The sequence below is a fragment of the Acipenser ruthenus genome, chromosome 44 (assembly GCF_902713425.1).
Source record: "Acipenser ruthenus chromosome 44, fAciRut3.2 maternal haplotype, whole genome shotgun sequence".
In the NCBI taxonomy this organism is placed as follows: Eukaryota; Metazoa; Chordata; class Actinopteri; order Acipenseriformes; family Acipenseridae; genus Acipenser; species Acipenser ruthenus.
Genome location: NC_081232.1, coordinates 8978779 through 9004148, shown reverse-complemented (window position 1 = coordinate 9004148; position 25370 = coordinate 8978779). Strand labels below are relative to the sequence as shown.

General features: G+C 43.6%; 1 protein-coding gene across 16 annotated transcripts; it reads left to right on the top strand.

Moving 5' to 3' along the window:
- Positions 1-807: 807 nt before the first annotated feature.
- Positions 808-23807, top strand: LOC117398759 (uncharacterized). Of its 16 annotated transcripts, none has more exons than XM_059012266.1 (40): positions 808-1058; positions 1547-1606; positions 2728-3072; positions 3367-3687; positions 6411-6713; positions 7830-8132; positions 8650-8952; positions 9477-9779; positions 10295-10597; positions 11115-11417; positions 11942-12244; positions 12760-13062; positions 13343-13447; positions 14136-14171; positions 14403-14429; positions 14537-14572; positions 14693-14734; positions 15080-15106; positions 15487-15513; positions 15623-15658; positions 16667-16693; positions 16799-16834; positions 17720-17746; positions 17857-17892; positions 18260-18286; positions 18383-18418; positions 18648-18674; positions 18780-18815; positions 19046-19072; positions 19182-19217; positions 19437-19463; positions 19560-19595; positions 19824-19850; positions 19956-19991; positions 20201-20239; positions 21668-21715; positions 21942-21968; positions 22552-22578; positions 22676-22702; positions 23027-23807. In XM_059012266.1, the coding sequence occupies exons 2-40, from the start codon at positions 1549-1551 to the stop codon at positions 23539-23541; spliced, it is 4608 nt and encodes a 1535-aa protein (XP_058868249.1). In that variant the 5' UTR covers positions 808-1058; positions 1547-1548; the 3' UTR covers positions 23542-23807. The 16 variants fall into 16 exon arrangements, with proteins under 16 accessions (XP_058868249.1, XP_058868250.1, XP_058868252.1 ...); XM_059012267.1 differs by having other exon boundaries at positions 808-1076; XM_059012269.1 differs by lacking the exon at positions 14136-14171.
- Positions 23808-25370: the final 1563 nt, after the last annotated feature.

Sequence of the window (25370 nt, the reverse complement as noted above, 5' to 3'; positions counted from 1 at the left end):
CTGAAAAAAGAAACAAGGACCAGGCGTCAGATTAGATAAAGGATCACTCAGAACAGAAAATAGGAGGCACTTTTTTACACAGAGAATTGTGAGGGTCTGGAACCAACTCCCCAGTAATGTTGTTGAAGCTGACACCCTGGGATCCTTCAAGAAGCTGCTTGATGAGATTCTGGGATCAATAAGCTACTAACAACCAAACGAGCAAGATGGGCTGAATGGGGCCTCCTCTCGTTTGTAAACTTTCTTATGATCTTGTGTTCTTCTTATGTTCTTAAAAGGAATATACACTAAATACAATCGCAAAATACTACTTTTGCTTTTTATAAAAAGGAAGGATTTTTTAAAGGAAATGTACTTTTTCGAGTATTGTATATTTACTGTTTATTTCCACGTTTGTAATTGTCTTTCAATTAAGTATTTCATATTAAAAACATACTTACATTATGGATTTTGTTAACAATAAAATAATCACCAACCCTCTTAAATGTAATCCCGTTTGACTGTATAGCTAAATATTATCTCAAAAAACGGCCATACAACTAAGCGTGTTAAACTTAATACTACCACTAATAATAGCGTAATATCAGAACTAACTACCAATACATTACTGCTGTTAACCTTTTATGAAGCCCTCGCTACACAAACGTGTCTAATGGCTCCAGTCTTTTAGTTTTGTGTTTTTCTTTTAATTGCTGGAATCCATTTTCCCCTCCTATCTGGATCAGCAGGGTAATCCTGTAGAAGGATAATCCATATTTCTGTCCTCTTCTGTCGGTGCTCCTGAATCACGCTTTGTTTTGTACCGCGTTTAAATTATAGACAGTGAATTCTGTCTGCCAACGTGAAGCCTCAGCTGGTGACGTCACGTGAAAAGCCTCAATATGTTTTTCACGCTGCTTAGTTCTGCGGGAACGCGCAGACTCTGAACGCCACACATCTATAGAGAAAGTGAAACTAAACTCTCTATGAAGAAGTCTGTGTGTTTTCAAAGCATACGTGTATTTTAATTTCCTGTGTTTGCATTTATCTTCGTGTAATCTGGGAGCCGGCTTCTTTAGGTGAGTGAAAAAGCAAAGGTAACCTCTTACGATTTAAACACACGTTGAGTTATACGTTGAATACGTAGAGAGCGTTCTTTAAATTAAACGCGGCCGACGTTTCCACTCAGTGCGCGCTGTATCGCTTTTCACACACGAAACACACAGTACTGTATTATTATTATTATTATTATTATTATTATTATTATTATTATTATTATTAAAATGCTCATATATTTTACTGTACTTACTACATACAGCTATGGCTGAAACTCGTTCATCATCTACAGGTTTAATTTGTTTATTTTGATGCCTCTCTCTCTCTCTCTCTCTCTCTCTCTCTCTCTCTCTCTCTCTCTCTCTGTCGTACTGCAGATTTTTTAAATTTATTTATGTATTTATTTATTTCTCATGTATGCATATTCCGGGAGCTTTAGTGAATATTTCTCATGTATTTAAAGCACACGTTGGTTCTCGGCGGTGAGTTTAATCTTTGTGCTTGTTTTCAGGCATGCAGAGAGCAGTGGACTTTCTGTTTCTGTTAAGCTGCGCTTGGTCTAGGGGTGAAGGTTTGTCAGCAATTCAATACCTTGCCATTTTCTTTCCTTCACGGTCTCTACAGTCCAGAGTGTGGAAGGACAGGTTTGACTGCAGTGTAAATGTATGTGTGCGAGCACACTGCAAAGAATCTGAATATAAACTACAGCTCCCAGCATGCCTCAGCTCCCGCACTATCAGCGAGGGATGATGGGAGCTGTAGTTTTGTAAACAGTGACCTGACCTACTGTGTGTTCATGTTCGCTGTCTGATGACTTAACGGAAATGCTCGTCCACCATTGATTGTCAGCGTGGGGCAGCAGTGTGGAGTAGCGGTCAGGGCTCTGGACTCTTGACCGGAGGGTCGTGGGTTCAAACCCAGGTGGTGGGGACACTGCTGCTGTACCCTTGAGCAAGGTACTTTACCTAGATTGCTCCAGTAAAAAACCCAGCTGTATAAATGGGTAATTGTATGTAAAAAATAATGTGATATCTTGTAACAATTGTAAGTTGTCCTGGATAAGGCTGTCTCCTAAGAAATAAATAATAATAACCAAACTATTGACCCAAAGCCAACGTTGACCCAAGAGAAAAGTCCTAGAACAGGGGTTTCTATCCCTGGTCCTGAAGAGCCAGTCCTCAAGTTTGTTTTTCTGGCAGTACCCTAGCTGTGCACTAGATGGCGCTGATTAAAAAGACACTTTGGAGTCTCCAACCCTGGTCCTGGAGAGCCCCTATCCAGCAGGTTCTTCTAGGTGTCTTTACATCATCAGTGGTTAAAGATCTGGAACACCTCTTAATCTTGACTAATTAAACCAATAATTAGTGCAGTTCATTAACTGAGCGCTTGGTTGAAATGGAAACCAGCAGACCCCATGGCTCTCCAGGACCGGGGTTGGGGACCCATGACCTAGAATTTTAGGATTGAGACCTAATTAAAAAAAAAGACAAAAAACTAGCTGAATATAACTTTGATCTTTTATTTAACATCATGTAATCAAATAAACTACAACAATGATATTGCAAAAGTCTACCGGATGTCATAATTGTAGAATCTTTTGGCCAGAGCTGTTCATTTCAACTGTATTTAAGGCGTTCCATCCCGGACAGCTGTTGGCTGTGTTCAAAGTCTCTTTATTCTCTGTTCTTGCAGACTCCCTTACCGTCAAGGTCTCGGGTTCTCCTCTCATTGTCCGGGAGGGAGAGGATGCTGTTCTGCCTTGCCTCCTCCTCCCCACTCACACCAACGCAGAGTCGCTGGAGGTCAGGTGGTTCAGAGTAGAGGATAGTCATGTCCATACCTACATAGCCCACAGAGATGTGATGGACGGACAGAGTGAGCCTTATAAGGGGCGCACCAGCCTGTTCCATGAGGAGCTGAGGAAGGGGAATGTGTCTCTACAGCTGAGAGCCGTCCGGATCTCCGATGAAGGATTGTATCGCTGCTGTGTGATTTCAGGGCAGCAGTATTGTGGAGAATTTGAGCTGAAGCTTGTCGGTGAGCGGTCCTTTTGTTTTATTCAATGGAATTGGAATAAAGACTACAACTCCCAGCATGCCTATGCACTTGCAGTACCTCTGTGGGATGATGGGATTTGTAGTTCTTTAATACAGTGTAACATCACTTAACTGGCGAGCTGTCTGGTTGTCTCAATAAGAAACTACAGCTCCCAGCATGACTCTGCACCTGCAGTACCTGTGTGGGATGATGGGAGCTGTAGTTCTCTAGCAAATTGATGGAATCATTGTAAACGCCCTGGCTAACTTCGTCTCCCCCTTGTCGTCCCTCCAGCCCCCACCCCCCCAGCCCAGGGCAGCACCCCCTCTGTCTCCCTGCTTGAAGCCCCGGCCGGGGGGGGTCTCAGTCTGCTGTGTGTGTCGGAGGGCTGGTACCCCCCTCCAGAGCTGCTGTGGACTGATGAGACGGGCGCAGACTGGAGAGCACACTTCACTACCAATGAGGAGCAGGACAGCACAGGATTGGTCACTGTGCGCAGCCAGATACACCTCCCCCGGCAACAGGAACACGCCCCCCGGCAACAGAACACCATGATCTGTGTGGTGAGATCCAGGGATGGGGTCACAGAGTTGAAGACCGTGATGAACATCGTTGGTTAGTAATTATGTGTCTCTTATGATGCAAGACTGCTGTCTGTAGTTCTTTAATACAATGTAACATGACTTAACTGGCGAGCTGTCTGGCTGTCTCAATAAGAAACTACAGCTCCCAGCATCATTATTATTATTATTATTATTATTATTATTATTATTATTATTATTATTATTATTATTATTATTATTATTATTATTTATTTCTTAGCAGACGCCCTTATCCAGGGCGACTTACAATCGTAACCAAATACATTTCAAGTGCTACAGTACAAGTAATACAATAAGAGCAAGATAAATACAATGATTTTGGTTCAAGCAAGTACAAGTGTGACAAAATACAATTCAATAATACAGCAGATAACAGTGATAGTTATATCAGGATATGATTAACTACAAAATACTACAGATTAAACACTTGGTACAGTGTTTGAGGTACAGGATTAAATGCAGTAAAATAGGGGGCAGATAAGAGCAAATAAAGCACATTTAAGGAAGGGTGATAGTGTCCCAGGGGAAAAATAGAGGAGTTCTACAGGTGCTGTTTGAAGAGGTGAGTCTTAAGGAGGCGCAGGAATGTGGTCAGGGACTGGGCAGTCCTGACATCTGTAGGAAGGTCGTTCCACCACTGCGGAGCAAGGGTGGAGAAGGAGCGGGCTCTGGAGGCAGGGGAGCGTAGAGGAGGTAGAGCCAGTCTTCTAGTGCAGGCGGAGCGGAGAGGTCGAGTGGGGGTGGCAGAGGGAAAGAGACCAGAAAGTAGAGAGGTGTTGAGAAGGGAGGAGATGAAGGGAAGTAGAGCAGGAGCAGCAGCTTCAAAGAGGTGAGTGGGGAGGGGGTCCAGGGCACACGTGGTGGGTTTGTGACCCTGGAGCAGGGAGGAGAGGTCAGAGTCTGAGAGGGGCAAGAAGGTGGAGAAGGAGGGTGAGTTAGTAGGGGTTGCAGTGGGTGTAGGGGTTGGAGCAGGAGGGGGTGCGGGGGAGGGAGAGGTGTTAAAGAGTTTGCGGATATCTGAGATTTTAGAAGAGAAGGAGGCAAAGTCATCAGGGGAGATAGAGGAGGGAGGAGGAGAGGAGAGTGCGGTAAAGGTCTAGGGCAGCAGAGTTTGGTTCTCTTCCATTTCTTTTCAGCAGATCGCAGTGTGATTCTTGCCGAGCGGAGCGCAGAGGAGAGCCAGGGGTGGGGAGGGGAGGGGCGAGCAGGTCGGGAGGTGAGGGGACAGAGGGAGTCGAGGGAGAGGGAGGAGAAGAGGGTGGAGGTAGCAGAGTCTATAGAGAGTTGTGAAAAGGAGTCGATAGGAGGGAGGTGAGAGAGAGCAGTGGAGGCAAGGACAGAGGGGGAGAGAGAGCGGAGGTTACGGCGAGAGGTGACAGTGGGGGTAGGAGGAGAAGGGAGAGAGGGGAGAGACAGAGAAAAAGAGATGAAATAGTGATCAGAGAGGTCCAGGGGGGTGACAGAGAGGGTGGAGGGGCAGCAGGCCCTGGAGAAGGTGAGGTCCAGTTGACGGCCAGCTTTGTGGGTAGGAGGGGATGGAGAGAGACAGAAGTCGAAGGAGTGAAGGAGAGGGAGGAATCCAGCAGAGTGGCTGGGGTTGGAGAGATGGATGTTGAAGTCACCTAACAGGACAGTTGGGGTAGACAGAGAGGGGAGGGAGGAGAGTAGATAGTCGAGTTCATCCAGAATTTGAGCGAGAGGCCCAGGGGGGCGGTACAGTACAATGAGCAGGAGTTGACAGGGATAGGTTAGTTGGACTGCATGAAATTCAAAGGTATTAACAGAGAGTGAGGAGAGATCGCAGGGGACAGAAAACAGTAAGGAGGGAGAGAGGAGAAGACCAGTCCCACCTCCCTGTCCAGTGAGACGTGGGGTATGGGACAGGACGTAGAGAGAGGACAGGGCAGCAGGAGTTACAGTGTTATCAGGGGACAGCCAGGTTTCAGTGAGAGCAAGGAAATCGAGAGAGAGGTGGGAGGCAAAGGCAGAGATGAAATCAGCTTTGTTAGCAGAAGAGTGACAGTTCCAGAGTGCACCAGAGAGTGTGTGGGAGGGGGGGAGTGGCACAGGGATGAGGTTAGAGGGGTTGGAGGAGCAGCAGCGGAGAGAGGGCAGAGGACGAGGACGAGAGGACAGAACAGGGATGTGAGAGACAGTCATAGCAGGACAGGCAAGACAAATAGGCACAGTGGGAGCAGTGGGACGGAGGGTACAGACCTGACTACTAGATGGCTTCTTCCAGAGCGCTGTTAGGTTCGGATCTATTCGACCAGCGTCTCAGCGCAGGCCTCCCCTTGCTGGACTCCCACAGCTAGACTCCCGGCTCTTTTGTTGAGGCTCTTCAGTTTGCCGGCGCTTCTTGCTGGCGCCGAAATAGGCTGCTTGATTAAATGTTACAACTGCGTGGCAAAAGAACCAACTAAACTGTGTGGAAACCAATCAAATAGCAAATCAACTTCCAATCAATTTAATCACACACTAACTCAGCTAATTCAAACACCACCTTACAAAGTTACCAAATGTAGTTAGTTTAAAATTACTTGAAGCAGGAGCTTACCTATCTGCCTCGGTCCCTGGTTACCAGTAGACTGATGTGTAGACTACGTTCAATGCCTCTGCACCTGCAGTACCTGTGTGGGATGATGGGAGCTGTAGTTCTCTAGCAAATCGATGGAATCATTGTAAACACTTTGTCTCAACTTTGTCGCCCCCTTGTCGCCTCCTCTCCCCCGGCAGACGGCAGCATCCCCTCTGTCTCCCTGCTTGAAGCCCCGGCCGGGGGGGGTCTCAGTCTGCTGTGTGTGTCGGAGGGCTGGTACCCCCCTCCAGAGCTGCTGTGGACTGATGAGATGGGCGCAGACTGGAGAGCACACTTCACTACCAACGAGGAGCAGGACAGCACAGGATTGGTCACTGTGCGCAGCCAGATACACCTCCCCCGGCAACAGGGACACGCCCCCTGGCAACAGAACACCATGATCTGTGTGGTGAGATCCAGGGATGGGGCCACAGAGTTGAAGACCATGATGAACATCACTGGTTAGTAATTATGTGTCTCTTATGGTGCAAGACTGCTGTCTGTCTGCTCACTAAACTAATAGAAGTGTCCAGTCGACCCCCCTTTCCCTGCCTCTAAACTACAGCTCCCAGCATGCCTCAGCACCCGCACTATCAGCGAGGCATGATGGGAGCTGTAGTTCTGTATACCCCCCTTTCCCTGTCTCTTATGGTAATAGACTACTCTCTCACTGAACTAACAGAAGTGTCCGGTCGACCCCCCTTTCCCTGCCTCTAAACTACAGCTCCCAGCATGCCTCTGCACTTGCAGTACCTGTGTGGGATGATGGGATTTGTAGTTTTTTAATACAGTGTAACATGACTTAACCCTTTGCGGTCCATTTATTCAGCGTGTCTCAGGCGCGTCAGGTCCAATTTATTTTCACACGCGCAGTTTATTTTAGACGCGCTGTTTAAAAGTTTTTTTTTTTCACAGTAAAACAGGTTTAAAAGGCACTGCAGATCAACAGGACACTCAGTACTGCATCTCCAGCCCCACTCCTCGTTCGCTGTATTTATCACATACCTCTTCATAGTCGTGCGTACCGATAAATAAATCATCTCCTGATCACTCGTTTTATCACCAAACTTCTCAATAATGCGATCCAAGTCATTATTTTATTACTATAACATCTCAAAAAGCTCTGCAAATGTCTGTGATGTTCTCTGAGCGCTGGATGCGGAAGCAGCTATCTTGTTTGTTTATGTCCATGTTATCTATGTGGTGTCGGGTCTATCAGTATTCATGAGAGAGACCCCCTTTTTTTTCGGCTTCTCTCGGCTCCTATCGGTCTCACTCGGCCATTGAATGATTTTCTCGGCTTTTTCTGGAGAAAAAACGACTAGAGACCTGTTTTTTGCGTCTTTTTGATGATGTCGGACCAGGTCCGACATAGGACCGCAATGGGTTAACTGGCGATCTGTCTGGCTGTCTCAATAAGAATCTACAGCTCCCAGCATGCCTCTGCACCTGCAGTACCTGTGTGGGATGATGGGAGCTGTACTTCTCCAGCAAATCGATGGAATCATTGTAAACACTTTGTCTCCCCCTTGTCGCCCCCTCCCCCCTCCCCCCTCCCCCCTCCTCCCCCCCGGCAGACGGCAGCACCCCCTCTGTCTCCCTGCTTGAAGACCCGGCCAGGGGGGGTCTCAGTCTGCTGTGTGTGTCGGAGGGCTGGTACCCCCCTCCAGAGCTGCTGTGGACTGATGAGACGGGCGCAGACTGGAGAGCACACTTCACTACCAATGAGGAGCAGGACAGCACAGGATTGGTCACTGTGCGCAGCCAGATACACCTCCCCCGGCAACAGGGACACGCCCCCCGGCAACAGAACACCGTGATCTGTGTGGTGAGATCCAGGGATGGGGCCACAGAGTTGAAGACCGTGATGAACATCGCTGGTTAGTAATTATGTGTCTCTTATGGTGCAAGACTGCTGTCTGTCTCCTCACTAAACTAATAGATGTGTCCAGTCGACCCCCCTTTCCCTGCCTCTAAACTACAGCTCCCAGCATGCCTCAGCACCCGCACTATCAGCGAGGGATGATGGGAGCTGTAGTTCTGTATACCCCCCTTTCCCTGTCGCTTATGGTAATAGACCACTCTCTCACTGAACTAACAGAAGTGTCCGGTCGACCCCCCTTTCCCTGCCTCTAAACTACAGCTCCCAGCATGCCTCTGCACTTGCAGTACCTCTGTGGGATGATGGGATTTGTAGTTTTTTAATACAATGCAACATGATTTAACTGGCGATCTGTCTGGCTGTCTCAATAAGAATCTACAGCTCCCAGCATGCCTCTGCACCTGCAGTACCTGTGTGGGATGATGGGATCTGTAGTTCTCCAGCAAATCGATGGAATCATTGTAAACACTTTGTCCCCCCCTTGTTGCCCCCTCCCCCCTCCTCCCCCCCGGCAGACGGCAGCACCCCCTCTGTCTCCCTGCTTGAAGCCCCATCCGGGGGGGGTCTCATTCTGCAGTGTGTGTCGGAGGGCTGGTACCCCCCTCCAGAGCTGCTGTGGACTGATGAGACGGGTACAGACTGGAGAGCATACTTCACTACCAATGAGGAGCAGGACAGCACAGGATTGGTCACTGTGCGCAGCCAGATACACCTCCCCCGGCAACAGGGACACGCCCCCCGGCAACAGAACACCGTGATCTGTGTGGTGAGATCCAGGGATGGGGCCACAGAGTTGAAGACCGTGATGAACATCGCTGGTTAGTAATTATGTGTCTCTTATGATGCAAGACTGCTGTCTGTCTCCTCACTGAACTAATAGAAGTGTCCAGTCGACCCCCGTTTCCCTGCCTCTAAACTACAGCTCCCAGCATGCCTCAGCACCCGCACTATCAGCGAGGGATGATGGGAGCTGTAGTTCTGTATACCCTACTTTCCCTGTCGCTTATGGCAATAGACTACTCTCTCACTGAACTAACAGAAGTGTCCGGTCGACCCCCCTTTCCCTGCCTCTAAACTACAGCTCCCAGCATGCCTCTGCACTTGCAGTACCTCTGTGGGATGATGGGATTTGTAGTTTTTTAATACAATGCAACATGATTTAACTGGCGATCTGTCTGGCTGTCTCAATAAGAATCTACAGCTCCCAGCATGCCTCTGCACCTGCAGTACCTGTGTGGGATGATGGGAGCTGTAGTTCTCCAGCAAATCGATGGAATCATTGTAAACACTTTGTCTCCCCCTTGTCGCCCCCTCCCCCCTCCCCCCTCCTCCCCCCCGGCAGACGGCAGCACCCCCTCTGTCTCCCTGCTTGAAGACCCGGCCAGGGGGGGTCTCAGTCTGCTGTGTGTGTCGGAGGGCTGGTACCCCCCTCCAGAGCTGCTGTGGACTGATGAGACGGGCGCAGACTGGAGAGCACACTTCACTACCAATGAGGAGCAGGACAGCACAGGATTGGTCACTGTGCGCAGCCAGATACACCTCCCCCGGCAACAGGGACACGCCCCCTGGCAACAGAACACCATGATCTGTGTGGTGAGATCCAGGGATGGGGCCACAGAGTTGAAGACCGTGATGAACATCGCTGGTTAGTAATTATGTGTCTCTTATGGTGCAAGACTGCTGTCTATCTCCTCACTGAACTAATAGAAGTGTCCAGTCGACCCCCGTTTCCCTGCCTCTAAACTACAGCTCCCAGCATGCCTCTGCACCCGCACTATCAGCAAGGCATGATGGGAGCTGTAGTTCTGTATACCCCCCTTTCCCTGTCGCTTATGGCAATAGACTACTCTCTCACTGAACTAACAGAAGTGTCCAGTCCACCCCCCTTTCCCTGCCTCTAAACTACAGCTCCCAGCATGCCTCTGCACTTGCAGTAACTCTGTGGGATGATGGGATTTGTAGTTCTTTAATACAATGTAACATGACTTAACTGGCGAGCTGTCTGGCTGTCTCAATAAGAAACTACAGCTCCCAGCATGCCTCTGCACCTGCAGTACCTGTGTGGGATGATGGGAGCTGTAGTTCTCCAGCAAATCGATGGAATCATTGTAAACACTTTGTCTCAATCTTGTCGCCTCCTCCCCCCCTCCCCCCCGGCAGACGGCAGCACCCCCTCTGTCTCCCTGCTTGAAGCCCCGGCCGGGGGGGTTCTCATTCTGCTGTGTGTGTCGGAGGGCTGGTACCCCCCTCCAGAGCTGCTGTGGACTGATGAGACGGGCGCAGACTGGAGAGCACACTTCACTACCAATGAGGAGCAGGACAGCACAGGATTGGTCACTGTGCGCAGCCAGATACACCTCCCCCGGCAACAGGGACACGCCCCCCGGCAACAGAACACCGTGATCTGTGTGGTGAGATCCAGGGATGGGGCCACAGAGTTGAAGACCGTGATGAACATCGCTGGTTAGTAATTATGTGTCTCTTATGGTGCAAGACTGCTGTCTGTCTCCTCACTAAACTAATAGATGTGTCCAGTCGACCCCCCTTTCCCTGCCTCTAAACTACAGCTCCCAGCATGCCTCAGCACCCGCACTATCAGCGAGGGATGATGGGAGCTGTAGTTCTGTATACCCTACTTTCCCTGTCGCTTATGGTAATAGACCACTCTCTCACTGAACTAACAGAAGTGTCCGGTCGACCCCCCTTTCCCTGCCTCTAAACTACAGCTCCCAGCATGCCTCTGCACTTGCAGTACCTCTGTGGGATGATGGGATTTGTAGTTTTTTAATACAATGCAACATGATTTAACTGGCGATCTGTCTGGCTGTCTCAATAAGAATCTACAGCTCCCAGCATGCCTCTGCACCTGCAGTACCTGTGTGGGATGATGGGATCTGTAGTTCTCCAGCAAATCGATGGAATCATTGTAAACACTTTGTCCCCCCCTTGTTGCCCCCTCCCCCCTCCTCCCCCCCGGCAGACGGCAGCACCCCCTCTGTCTCCCTGCTTGAAGCCCCATCCGGGGGGGGTCTCATTCTGCTGTGTGTGTCGGAGGGCTGGTACCCCCCTCCAGAGCTGCTGTGGACTGATGAGACGGGTGCAGACTGGAGAGCACACTTCACTACCAATGAGGAGCAGGACAGCACAGGATTGGTCACTGTGCGCAGCCAGATACACCTCCCCCGGCAACAGGGACACGCCCCCCAGCAACAGAACACCGTGATCTGTGTGGTGAGATCCAGGGATGGGGCCACAGAGTTGAAGACCGTGATGAACATCGCTGGTTAGTAATTATGTGTCTCTTATGATGCAAGACTGCTGTCTGTCTCCTCACTAAACTAATAGAAGTGTCCAGTCGACCCCCGTTTCCCTGCCTCTAAACTACAGCTCCCAGCATGCCTCAGCACCCGCACTATCAGCGAGGGATGATGGGAGCTGTAGTTCTGTATACCCTACTTTCCCTGTCGCTTATGGCAATAGACTACTCTCTCACTGAACTAACAGAAGTGTCCGGTCGACCCCCCTTTCCCTGCCTCTAAACTACAGCTCCCAGCATGCCTCTGCACTTGCAGTACCTCTGTGGGATGATGGGATTTGTAGTTTTTTAATACAATGCAACATGATTTAACTGGCGATCTGTCTGGCTGTCTCAATAAGAATCTACAGCTCCCAGCATGCCTCTGCACCTGCAGTACCTGTGTGGGATGATGGGAGCTGTAGTTCTCCAGCAAATCGATGGAATCATTGTAAACACTTTGTCTCCCCCTTGTCGCCCCCTCCCCCCTCCCCCCTCCTCCCCCCCGGCAGACGGCAGCACCCCCTCTGTCTCCCTGCTTGAAGACCCGGCCAGGGGGGGTCTCAGTCTGCTGTGTGTGTCGGAGGGCTGGTACCCCCCTCCAGAGCTGCTGTGGACTGATGAGACGGGCGCAGACTGGAGAGCACACTTCACTACCAACGAGGAGCAGGACAGCACAGGATTGGTCACTGTGCGCAGCCAGATACACCTCCCCCGGCAACAGGGACACGCCCCCTGGCAACAGAACACCATGATCTGTGTGGTGAGATCCAGGGATGGGGCCACAGAGTTGAAGACCGTGATGAACATCGCTGGTTAGTAATTATGTGTCTCTTATGGTGCAAGACTGCTGTCTATCTCCTCACTGAACTAATAGAAGTGTCCAGTCGACCCCCGTTTCCCTGCCTCTAAACTACAGCTCCCAGCATGCCTCTGCACCCGCACTATCAGCAAGGCATGATGGGAGCTGTAGTTCTGTATACCCCCCTTTCCCTGTCGCTTATGGCAATAGACTACTCTCTCACTGAACTAACAGAAGTGTCCAGTCCACCCCCCTTTCCCTGCCTCTAAACTACAGCTCCCAGCATGCCTCTGCACTTGCAGTAACTCTGTGGGATGATGGGATTTGTAGTTCTTTAATACAATGTAACATGACTTAACTGGCGAGCTGTCTGGCTGTCTCAATAAGAAACTACAGCTCCCAGCATGCCTCTGCACCTGCAGTACCTGTGTGGGATGATGGGAGCTGTAGTTCTCCAGCAAATCGATGGAATCATTGTAAACACTTTGTCTCAATCTTGTCGCCTCCTCCCCCCCTCCCCCCCGGCAGACGGCAGCACCCCCTCTGTCTCCCTGCTTGAAGCCCCGGCCGGGGGGGTTCTCATTCTGCTGTGTGTGTCGGAGGGCTGGTACCCCCCTCCAGAGCTGCTGTGGACTGATGAGACGGGCGCAGACTGGAGAGCACACTTCACTACCAATGAGCAGCAGGACAGCACAGGATTGGTCACTGTGCGCAGCCAGATACACCTCCCCTGGCAACAGGGACACGCCCTCCAGCAACAGAACACCATGATCTGTGTGGTGAGATCCAGGGATGGGGCCACAGAGTTGAAGACCGTGATGAACATCGCTGGTTAGTAATTATGTGTCTCTTATGATGCAAGACTGCTGTCTGTCTCCTTACTAAACTAATAGAAGTGTCCAGTCGACCCCCCTTTCCCTGCCTCTAAACTACAGCTCCCAGCATGCCTCAGCACCCGCACTACCAGCGAGGGATGATGGGAGCTGTAGTTCTGTATACCCCCCTTTCCCTGTCTCTTATGGTAATAGACTACTCTCTCACTGAACTAATAGAAGGGAATGTGTCTGGTTGACCGACTCAAATGATTTCCTGTGTTTACTCTTATTTGCAGAAGACTGTGACATCTCTATGCAATGGCCTGTCATTGCAAGCTCCATACTGGCTGCTGTAATCTGCATTCCTGTTCTGTTGTACTTTACAAGGAAGCCAACAAAAGGTAGTGTTAAATACAACTATAGCTCCTTCAAAGAGATTGCAGCTGACATTAATACCACCTGCAGCTCTGGCCAAAAGTTTTGCATCACCCTCTATATAGAATGAACTTAATTTTGCTTCAGACCTGCAGAATAATGTTACCTTAACATATTAAAATTGCACACCGCGTTGTAGTTTCCCCAGATACTTAACGAAAAAATGGACAGAAATTTGAAATCTAACATGAAATGCTGCTGTTCTACTATTATAGACTTGTGCGATATGATTGTGTAGAGTATTAGATTTACATGTTAAATATCTCAGTGATGTTCATATCGTGGGAAGACATCAAAATAAACAGCAAGAATGACGGTACATTTATGTCCCGCCTCTGCTCACTCCTGATTGGACAGCTGCATAACAAAAGGGAGATCTTTGACTTTTTCCATTGGTTACAAACACACGTCTCTGTTGTGATTGAACTACATTTAAAACTCAAAATGAGGGAATGCTGTACCACTAATGAAATGAAGGCACAATCATCCATTGGACAACGCGATTGATCATTGGGACCATATTTGGTCTTCTAAGTATATTAATAATGTAACTAATGCAGTGAAATAATACATTCATCTCAATATTCTATTTATTAAACTATTGTATTCATGAACCAGAACACAAACTAAACTTTTCATTGTTTTCTGTTTTAGATCGTTTAAAAAGAGACAAAGAGACACTGGTAAAAGGTAAGTGTATAAATGAGTTGCAGAAAGAATGTGTAACAAAAATCATGGCATGCTGTATCGCTAATGAAAATACAAGAAAATAATGCATTGGGCAACTCCCATATTTGGTCTTATAAGTATATTAATAATGTAACTAATGCAATGAAATCTAGTCATATCACCCTTAATGATGAATCTCAACTGTTCTAAACTAGCAAAACTAACCAAGCTGTCTTTGTTTGTGTCTTTTAGAAAAGGAGGATCTTCAGAAGCAAAATGGCAAGATTAATACATTCATCTCAATATTCTTTTTATTAAATTAAAGTATTGTACTGCATCACATGAGCCGAAATACAAACTCAACTTTTCATTTTTTAATCTTCCAGAGACTTTAAAAAAAGAGAAACGGACAGCTCAAGAAGGTAAGATCATTATAATCTATAGAAAGGCAATTGCAGTATCTGAACAATTTCAAATGCAATTGATCACAAAACTGTTATTATTTTAATAATAATAATAATAATATCTTTATTTTTATATAGCGCCTTTCACAGTGGACCATCATCACAAAGCGCTTAACAGAGGTAGGCTGTGAACTGTGCATTATGTGCAGAGTCACTTCCAATAGGACATTGATTTAACATCTCATCCGCAGGACGGAGCACAAGGAGGTGAAGTGACTTGCTCAGAGTCACACACAGTGAGTCAGTAGTGGCAGAGGTGTGAATTGAACCCGAGACCCTTCTGGTTATAAGCCCTGGACTTTAACCGCTGGACCACACTGTCTCCTAATAATACAGTAACACTGAAAGCCAATTGTAGGGAGAATATTAAATAGTTCAGATCTCAGTTGTGATTTAATTGAATGTAAAACTGAAATGAGGGAATGCTGTACCGCTAATGAAATGATTTCTCTTTTTCATTCCTAGATGATGAAGAACTTCAACAGGACCGGAGTAAGAATATTAATTTTATTTTTTAATAATCTCGTCTTTCTTTCCTCAGTTCTTCACATTGATGAGACAGTAGGACCTAGATGTATAATAATATGAACCATTGGATTCCTGTTTGTATTATTTTCTCATTATGAATAATAGCATCGCTGGTTCTCTGTGTGTGTTGAATTGCATGAGTTAATGAACCAGAACACAAGCTAAACTTTTCACTCTTTTCACCATTGGACAACGCGATTGATCATTGGGACCATATTTGGTCGTTTACGTTTATTAATAATGTAACTAATGCAATGAAATCCAGTCACATCACCCTTAATGATGAATCTCAACTGTTCTAAACTAGTAAAACTAACCAAGCTGTCTTTGTTTGTGTCTTTTAGAAAAGGAGGGTCTTCTGGAGCAAAATGGCAAGATTAATACATTCATCTCAATATTCTTTTTATTAAACTATTGTATTAAATCACATGAGTTCATGAGCCGAAATACAAACTCAACTTTTCATTTTCTATCTTTTAGAATCTTTGAAAAAGGAGAAAAAGAACATTGAAGATGGTAAGATCATTATAATCCATATGAAGGCAGTCTGAAAAATTTCAAATGCAATTGATCAGAAACACGTTATTATTTTAATAAAGTAACACTGAAAATCAATCTAAGTATATTAATAATGTAACTAATGCAGTGAAATCTAGTCACATCACCCTTAATGATGAATCTCAACTGTTCCAAACTAGCTAAACTAACCAAGCTGTCTTTGTTTGTGTCTTTTAGAAAAGGAGGCTCTTCAGAAGAATTATGGCAAGATTAATACATTCATCTCAATATTCTTTTTATTAATTTTATTAAACTATTGTATTCATGAGCCAGAACATGAACTAAACGTTTCATTGTTTTCTGTTTTAGATCATTTAAAAAGAGAGAAAGATGCACTGGGAAAAGGTAAGTGTATAAATAATCTGCAGACAGAAAGTTTAAAAAAATCATGGCATGCTGTATCTCTAATGAAAATACAAGAAAATAATGCATTGGGCAACGCCTATGTTTGGTCTTCTAAGTATATTAAAAATGTAACTAATGCAATGAAATCTAGTCACATCACCCTTAATGATGAATCTCAACTGGTCTAAACTAGCAAAACTAACCAAGCTGTCTTTGTTTGTGTCTTTTAGAAAAGGAGGTTCTTCAGAAGAATTATGGCAAGATTAATACATTCATCTCAATATTCTTTTTATTAAACTATTGTATTGCATCACATGAGTTCATGAGCCGAAATACAAACTCAACTTTTCATTTTCTATCTTTTAGAGACTTTGAAACAGGAGAAAGAGAAGGTTGAAGCAGGTAAGATCATTATAAATCATATAAAGGCAGTCTGTACAATTTCAAATGCAATTGATCAGAAACACGTTATTATTTTCATATAGTAACACTGAAAACCAATCTAAGTATATTAATAATGTAACTAATGCAATGAAATCTAGTCACATCACCCTTAATGATGAATCTCAACTGTTCTAAACTAGTTAAACTAACCAAGCTGTCTTTGATTGTGTCTTTTAGAAAAGGAGGATCTTCAGAAGCAAAATGGCAAGATTAATACATTCATCTCAATATTCTTTTTATTAATTTTATTAAACTATTGTATTCATGAGCCAGAACATGAACTAAACGTTTCATTGTTTTCTGTTTTAGATCATTTAAAAAGAGAGAAAGATGCACTGGGAAAAGGCAAGTGTATAAATAATCTGCAGACAGAAAGTTTAAAAAAATCATGGAATGCTGTATCGCTAATGAAATTATGACAAAATAATGCATTGGGCAACGCCTATGTTTGATCTTCTAAGTATATTAAAAATGTAACTAATGCAATGAAATCTAGTCATATCACCCTTAACCCTTTGCGGTCCATTGTCGGACTGGGTCCGACATTGCAATTATTCCTCACAGGTCCTTTGTCGGACTGGGTCCGACATCATTATAGCAACGCAATAAACGGGTGTTTAGTCGTTTTTTCTCCGGAAAAAGCCGAGAAAACCATTCAATTGCCGAGGTGGAGCGACAGGAGCCGAGACAAGTCGGGAAAAAAAAAAAAAAAAAAAAAAAGGCGTATTTCATGAATAGTCATACATGGTATCAGGTATCAGATAACGGGGCGTTCATAGTAAACAAGCTGGCTGAGTGCGTCAGCGCACTGAGACTATCATGGACATTTGCAGAGCTTTTTTCAGATGTTATAATAATAAAATAATGACTTTGATCGCATTATTGAGGAGTTTGGTGATAAAACGAGTGATCCGGAGATGATTGATCGGTATGTACGACTATTATTATTATTATTTATTTCTTACATAGGTGAACGCTATAGCAAACAAAAGGGTGGGGCTGGAGATGCCTAGTGAGTGCTTTGTTGATATGCAGGGCCTTTCAAACCCGTTTGACTGGGAAAAAAATACTTTTAAACAGCGCGTCTAAAATTAACTGCACGTGTGAAAATTAATTAGACCTGGCGTACCTGACGCGCAGTTAATAAATGGACTGCAAAGGGTTAATGATGAATCTCAACTGGTCTAAACTAGTAAAACTAACCAAGCTGTCTTTGTTTGTGTCTTTTAGAAAAGGAGGATCTTCAGAAGCAAAATGGCAAGATTAATACATTCATCTCAATATTCTTTTTATTAAACTATTGTATTGAATCACATGAGTTCATGAGCTGAAATATAAACTAAACTTTTCACTCTTTTCTGTTTTAGACGATTTACAAGGCGAGAATAAGAGACTGGGAAAAGGTAAGTGTATAAATAATCTGCAGACAGAAGGTTTCCATTTCAATCTCCCTTTATCAGAAACCCTAGCAGTTCTAATTCTAAATGCTCTGCAGTCTGTTTGGAGAATATTAAAGAGTTACAAACACACGTCTCTGTTGTGATTGAACTACATTTAAAACTGAAATGAGGGAATGCTGTACCGCTAATGAAATGAAGGCAAAATCATCCATTGGACAACGTGTTTGATCATTGGGACCATGTTTGGTCTTCTAAGCATATTAATAATGTAACTAATGCAATGAAATCTAGTCATATCACCCTTAATGATGAATCTCAACTGTTCTAAACTAGCAAAACTAACCAAGCTGTCTTTGTTTGTGTCTTTTAGGAAAGGAGGATCTTCAGAAGGATTATGGCAAGATTAATACATTCATCTCAATATTCTATTTATTAAACTATTGTATTCATGAGCCAGAACACAAACTAAACTTTTCATTGTTTTCTGTTTTAGATCGTTTAAAAAGAGACAAAGAGACACTGGTAAAAGGTAAGTGTATAAATGAGTTGCAGAAAGAATGTGTAACAAAAATCATGGCTTGCTGTATCGCTAATGAAAATACAAGAAAATAATGCATTGGGCAACGCCTATGTTTGGTCTTCTAAGTATATTAATAATGTAACTAATGCAATGAAATCTAGTCACATCACCCTTAATGATGAATCAACTGTTCTAAACAAGCAAAACTAACCAAGCTGTCTTTGTTTGTGTCTTTTAGATTACAAAGGTCTTCAGAAGCAAAATGGCAAGATTAATACATTCATCTCAATATTCTTTTTATTAATTTTATTAAACTATTGTATTCATGAGCCAGAACATGAACTAAACGTTTCATTGTTTTCTGTTTTAGATCATTTAAAAAGAGAGAAAGATGCACTGGGAAAAGGCAAGTGTATAAATAATCTGCAGACAGAAAGTTTAAAAAAATCATGGAATGCTGTATCGCTAATGAAAATACAAGAAAATAATGCATTGGGCAACGCCTATGTTTGGTCTTCTAAGTATATTAAAAATATAACTAATGCAGTGAAATCTAGTCAGATCACCCTTAATGATGAATCTGAACTGGTCTAAACTAGTAAAACTAACCAAGCTGTCTTTGTTTGTGTCTTTTAGAAAAGGAGGGTCTTCAGAAGGATTATGGCAAGATTAATACATTCATCTCAATATTCTTTTTATTAAACTATTGTATTGAATCACATGAGTTCATGAGCTAAAATACAAACTCAACTTTTCATTTTCTGTCTTTTAGAGTCTTTGAAAAAGGAGAAAAAGAACATTGAAGATGGTAAGATCATTGTAATCCATATGAAGGCAGTCTGAACAATTTCAAATGCAATTGATCAGAAACACGTTATTATTTTAATAAAGTAACACTGAAAACCAATCTAAGTATATTAATAATGCAACTAATGCAATGAAATCTAGTCATATCACCCTTAATGATGAATCTCAACTGTTCCAAACTAGCAAAACTAACCAAGCTGTCTTTGTTTGTGTCTTTTAGAAAAGGAGGGTCTTCAGAAGGATTATGGCAAGATTAATACATTCATCTCAATATTCTTTTTATTAAACTATTGTATTCATGAACCAGAACACAAACTAAACGTTTCATTGTTTTCTGTTTTAGATCATTTAAAAAGAGAGAAAGATGCACTGGGAAAAGGTAAGTGTATAAATAATCTGCAGACAGAAAGTTTAAAAAAATCATGGCATGCTGTATCGCTAATGAAAATACAAGAAAATAATGCATTGGGCAACGCCTATGTTTGGTCTTCTAAGTATATTAATAATGTAACTAATGCAATGAAATCTAGTCATATCACCCTTAATGATGAATCAACTGTTCTAAACAAGCAAAACTAACCAAGCTGTCTTTGTTTGTGTCTTTTAGAAAAGGAGGATCTTCAGAAGCAAAATGGCAAGATTAATACATTCATCTCAATATTCTTTTTATTAAATGTATTAAACTATTGTGTTCATGAGCCAGAACACAAACTAAACATTTCCCTGTTTTCTGTTTTAGGCATTTTAAAAAAGGAGAAAGAGGGACTGGTAAAAGGTAAGTGTATAAATAATCTGCAGAAAGAAAGTTTCCATTTCAATCTCCCTTTATCAGAAACCCTAGCAGTTCTAATTCTAAATGCTCTGCAGTTTGCAGCTTTTTTTCTGATGAACATCAGAAATCTTGAATTTTCTTGATTCTTTTCTTATAATTTCAACTGTATCAATATGTTTCCATAATGAAGAATATTCTGATTTCTGTTTTAGAAACTTTTAAAAAGAAGAATGAGATAAAAACACCAACAGGTACGTTGAAGATAAATTAAGAATCTGCACAAAGAAAGTGTGTTTGAGTTCAGTGAATTGAGCTGGGAGTGCTCTGCTGTGCTCTACATGAAATATGATAAGGGAATAATCACTCAGTGTTTGCTGGGTACACATGATGAAAAGGTACAGATACATCATAGAATACAGTCTGCGTCGCTTTCTCGGGACGCCTCGGGGGAAGGTCAAATATCCCGAATAAGCGGCTGTCCCAATTAAACGAGAGGCAGTTGAGACGACCCGAGTGGGATTTTTTTGGACTCTTAATGAAAAGAATGAAATCACATCACATTCTGATAACATGTTAAATGCAGCATTTTAAATACGAGTCCATGGTTTCTTTTAATTCCTAAACAAAATGAATCGCACCTGCGATGTTGCCACGGCAACTTTCTTTGCAAGAGCAGCCTGAGAAACCACAGGAGACTCCAGCAGCTCCTTCAAGAGTTCAACGTGATTTAGGCAAGTCACAGTGTAATCACTGCACTGCGCGACGGGGAACTGTCTTGCTCTGAAAACACTGTATCCCACTTAAACAAAGTGAAGTCCCAATTAAACAACATAAATAGCCTTGGGAAGAACCGTCTCCTGGAGTTGTGTCCCATTTAAGCAGAGATCCTGATTATCAGTATCCTGTTTATCACAAAGGATATAACAATGGGTGGGATTTAACCGTGGAGCAGCACTGCCCTCTAGTGGGATTTAACCATGGAGCAGCACTGCCCCCTAGTGGGATTTAACCATGGAGCAGCACTGCCCTCTAGTGGGATTTAACCATGAAGCAGCACTGCCCTCTAGTGGGATATAACCATGGAGCAGCACTGCCTCCTAGTGGGATACAACCATGGAGCAGCACTGCCCCCTAGTGGGATTTAACCGTGGAGCAGCACTGCCCCCTAGTGGGATTTAACCATGGGGCAGCACTGCCCTCTAGTGAGATTTAACCATGGGGCAGCACTGCCCTTTAGTGGGATTTAACCATGGAGCAGCACTGCCCTCTAGTGGGATTTAACCATGGGGCAGCACTGCCCTCTAGTGAGATTTAACCATGGGGCAGCACTGCCCTTTAGTGGGATTTAACCATGAAGCAGCACTGCCGCCTGGTGGGATATAACAATGGAGCATCACTGCCCCCTGGTGGGATTTAACCATGGAGCAGCACTGCCCCCTAGTGGGATTTAACCATGAAGCAGCACTGCCCTCTAGTGGGATTTAACCATGAAGCAGCACTGCCCTCTAGTGGGATTTAACCATGAAGCAGCACTGCCCTCTAGTGGGATTTAACCATGAAGCAGCACTGCCCTCTAGTGGGATATAACCATGGAGCAGCACTGCCCCCTAGTGGATGTCAGAACACGAGGTAACGATCCAGAATACAAATACTAAACTTGTCATTGTTTTCTTTTTCAGACAATTCAAAAGAGGGACTGGAAAATTATATAAAAATGTTGCAGGAAGGTAAGTTCATTTATAATGTGGTCATAGAAAGTTCCCTCACCCTTTATCATAAAACCATTCATTCTGATAAAGAAGCATAAAAAAACAACACTCTGAACAATTGGAACGTGTATGAATATTGAGTTAAGAATATTAATTAGTTTTGATCTTTGTTGTGTTTTCATTACATTTAAAACTGAAATGCTTCTGCACTTAATGAAATGGTTTCTGTGTTTTTCATTCCTAGATTTTGAAGAACTTCGAAGGAAAACCAGTAAGAATATGTGTTGTGTTTTTTGTATCAAGGATTTCTGTCTTTCTGTCTCATATAAGTGAATTCAACACGTGAGGGGTGTGTCTTACTGTAGAAGAGATGTCATCTCAAGTGCAGTTTTAAGCTTCTGAAATTCAATCTCTTCAATCTGTTTTAAACAGAGACTCTCTACAAACAAATTCACATTCTTATTAATTACAAAAATGACGATAGTTCTCGAGAACTACTATGAAACAGAAGTGTTTTTTAGAATTGTGTTCTCTGCTTCGGATGACCTCATTTGGTTCAATTCAATATTAATAAACTCCTGGCCTCTCTCTCTCTCTCTTTTATTTTTTTTCATTATGAATAATAAATCATTTTTCAAAACTGGTTCATTGTGTGTATTGAAAAAAGCAGCTGCTATCGATGTCAGGTTTAATTGATTAGTTCAGATGTGTGAATTATTTAACAGGGATCAAACCCTCGGTACCGCGATGTGTGCAGATTAGAAGAGTCCCATTAAGGGTTTGTTTGGACACTAATTATAATTTTATAGTGGCAATTTCCTCTCACCTTAAATATTTTCTCTTCTCTCAAACAGACGCATGTGGCTATGTCCTTGACAGAGGTATAACATTTTAATCTGCATTAATACACTTACAGTAATCAGAATCCACAGATTCATTCTCTTACACTTGATTCATTCTTCTATTTGTTTATTTCAGAATGGAAAAAAATGACTGAAGCTCGTGGTAAGTTTGTATTGGATAAGTTATATTTTAAATTATATTAAAAACACAATTAGGGGGCTTGGTTTTTATTAAATATGTGTTTTAAAAATATTTTAAATGTCGCATCACTCGCAATTTCTAATTTAATATATAGAAGAAAATTGACATTAAATGTTTGTGTTTCCAGTTACAATAGCCTTAAAATCTGTCTAAATACAGTTGTTATGATCAAAGAATGAAAGTGTTGTTGTTGTTCATCATCGTGAGAGAGAAAGCATCAATAATCAAGTTCCCTGCTTTTCCTGTGATTCTCAATAACACACTCTTCTCATTCCTTTACCCCAGTCAATGTGACTCTAGACCCCGACACAGCCAGCCTCAGCCTCAAAGTCTCTGAAGACGGCTCACAAGTGAGATTCACAGGGGAGAGATCAGCAGAGTGGCCCAGTGTGCTGGGCAGGGAGGGGTTCACCTCAGGGAAGCACTACTGGGAGGTGGAGGTGGGGGAGAAGGGCTTCTGGGTCCTGGGAGTCTCCACACACCCTCATGAGAAGAGCATACCTGAGAAACCAGGGGAGGGCTACTGGCTTGTGAGGCTGGTTAAAGGGAAGACCTATACAGCTGTGAGCCAGTCAGGGGATCAGATCTTAAATCTGGAGAAGATCTGCAAGGTGTGGGGGGTGTATCTGGATCACGAGGGAGGGAGGCTGTCGTTTTGCAATGCATTGACCAGATTTCACATCCATACTTTAGAAGGCTCATTCCCTGGGCCGGTCTACCCCATTTTCAGCCCAGGGTCACACGATAAAGGACCCTTGATAATCCAGCGAGTCCAGCACACAGCAGCCAACATTAACTAGACAACACAATGTTGGGTAGCTGCTGTAGGTTCTCTCCAGGGTTTTATATTAATGTTACACAGTGTGGTCCCGACAGCATTGCCCTCTGTACGAATGTGTGAGTCTGTGTAAAGTTCAAATAACTCTGTATCAGTGTGAGACCCTGTTAAGCTTCAGCAACTATATTATGATAATGAATGTGAGTGATAAGCGTATTTCTTTCATTGTCAGCATTTAAGGAATGTGCTCATGTAGTTTGAAATATAATAAAGAAACGCTGAATGGCCTCCTCTCGTTTGTAAACTTTCTTATGTTCTTATGATTACTAATAAATGTGCTGTGAGACTATTTTGTGGGTTTAGTTAATGGATAACTATTATTTCCTTCAGTCTCCTGCATTATTCAATTTTAACAGCAGGTGGCGGACTTTACCAGCTTAAAAGCTTGTATTCTATATTATACTACTGTAAATACTGTAGACCCCCCCCCTTCCCTTGTCTGTTATGATACAAAACTAATGGCTGTCTCCTCACTAATATAATGTTAACTTTTTTTTTTTTTTTTGTACATTTCCCTTTCCCAATTGTTATAAAAAATATATTTCAAAATGTTTTTTTTGGTTCTTTCTTTCTTTCTTTCTTTCTTTCTTTCTTTCTTTCTTTCTTTCTTTCTTTCTTTCTTTCTTTATTAAAAACGCTAAAATGTTTTGCGAGGCTATTAAACGCTTCTGGTTAGCTTTTTTAAAATGTCCTTTAAATACTGGAAACAGATACAGGAGTCTTTGTGTCCATTGCATTGTACACGTCAGGGATGGGCGGTGAAACTTGATATTGAGCCTCAGGCTACTGCCTCCAAACCTGGGGCCTTGCGGAGAGACTGAAGCAGGGGCCTTTCCTGCAGGATGTGAATGGACTCTGATGCACTTTGGTTGGGCAGGGCCGAGAAATGGGCAGGGGCGTTTTTGTAAACACCTGCTTCCTGTGACAGTCCTTTACGCTCAAAATAATAATAAAAAAGGATCCTAATTGATTTATTTGTATTTTTATAGAATCTGCGGAGGAATAAATCTGCAGTGAAGCCTGTCCCTCGATCACAGTCTGTATAGACAGAAATGTCTGGTCGAGATATTTGACTCAAATTAATAGAAAATAGGAGGCACTTTTTTACACAGAGAATTGTGAGGGTCTGGAACCAACTCCCCAGTAATGTTGTTGAAGCTGACACCCTGGGATCCTTCAAGAAGCTGCTTGATGAGATTCTGGGATCAATAAGCTACTAACAACCAAACAAGCAAGATGGGCTGAATGGGGCCTCCTCTCGTTTGTAAACTTTCTTATGTTCTTAAGGAGCAGCTCCTGAACTCAGAGTCAAAGCAACACAGACTAATTCATGAGGAAGATGTCATTCCTTTTTTTTAGGCTGAAGAGATCTTTTAATCTGTCCTCATAGTTGACTTAGTCCTGGGATCAGCCTAGATCTCTGTACCAATTATGTCTTTTGTTGTTGAGAAGCAATTAAAGCGGCTATCGATTTTTGACATTGACCCATATTTGAACCATGCACTCCAGCATACACAAAGACATAGTTCAGCCTGCAGAAGCAAGCAGGGCGAGTTCTGATCTCAGCAGAAGTCAGAAAACAAAGGAAAACAATGAATCTGTGTGTGTCTCAGTGTGAGTGTGTGTGTGTCAGTGTGTGCGTCTCAATGTGTGTGTCTCTCAGTGTGTGTCTGTCTCAATGTGTGTGTGTGTCTCAGTGTATGTCTCTCAATGTGTGTATCTGTGTCTCTCAGTGTGTGTCTGTCAATGTGTGTGTGTGTCACTCAGTGTGTCTCTGTGTGTGTCAGTGTG

Excerpts from the sequence above, each read along its gene's own strand:
- LOC117398759 (XM_059012266.1), top strand. The coding sequence starts at position 1,549 with ATGCAGAGAGCAGTGGACTTTCTGTTTCTGTTAAGCTGCGCTTGGTCT. Across the intron at positions 1,607-2,727 it reads CGCTTGGTCTAGGGGTGAAG|ACTCCCTTACCGTCAAGGTC; the intron begins GTTTGTCAGCAA and ends CTGTTCTTGCAG. Across the intron at positions 11,418-11,941 it reads GACCGTGATGAACATCGCTG|ACGGCAGCACCCCCTCTGTC; the intron begins GTTAGTAATTAT and ends CCCCCCCGGCAG.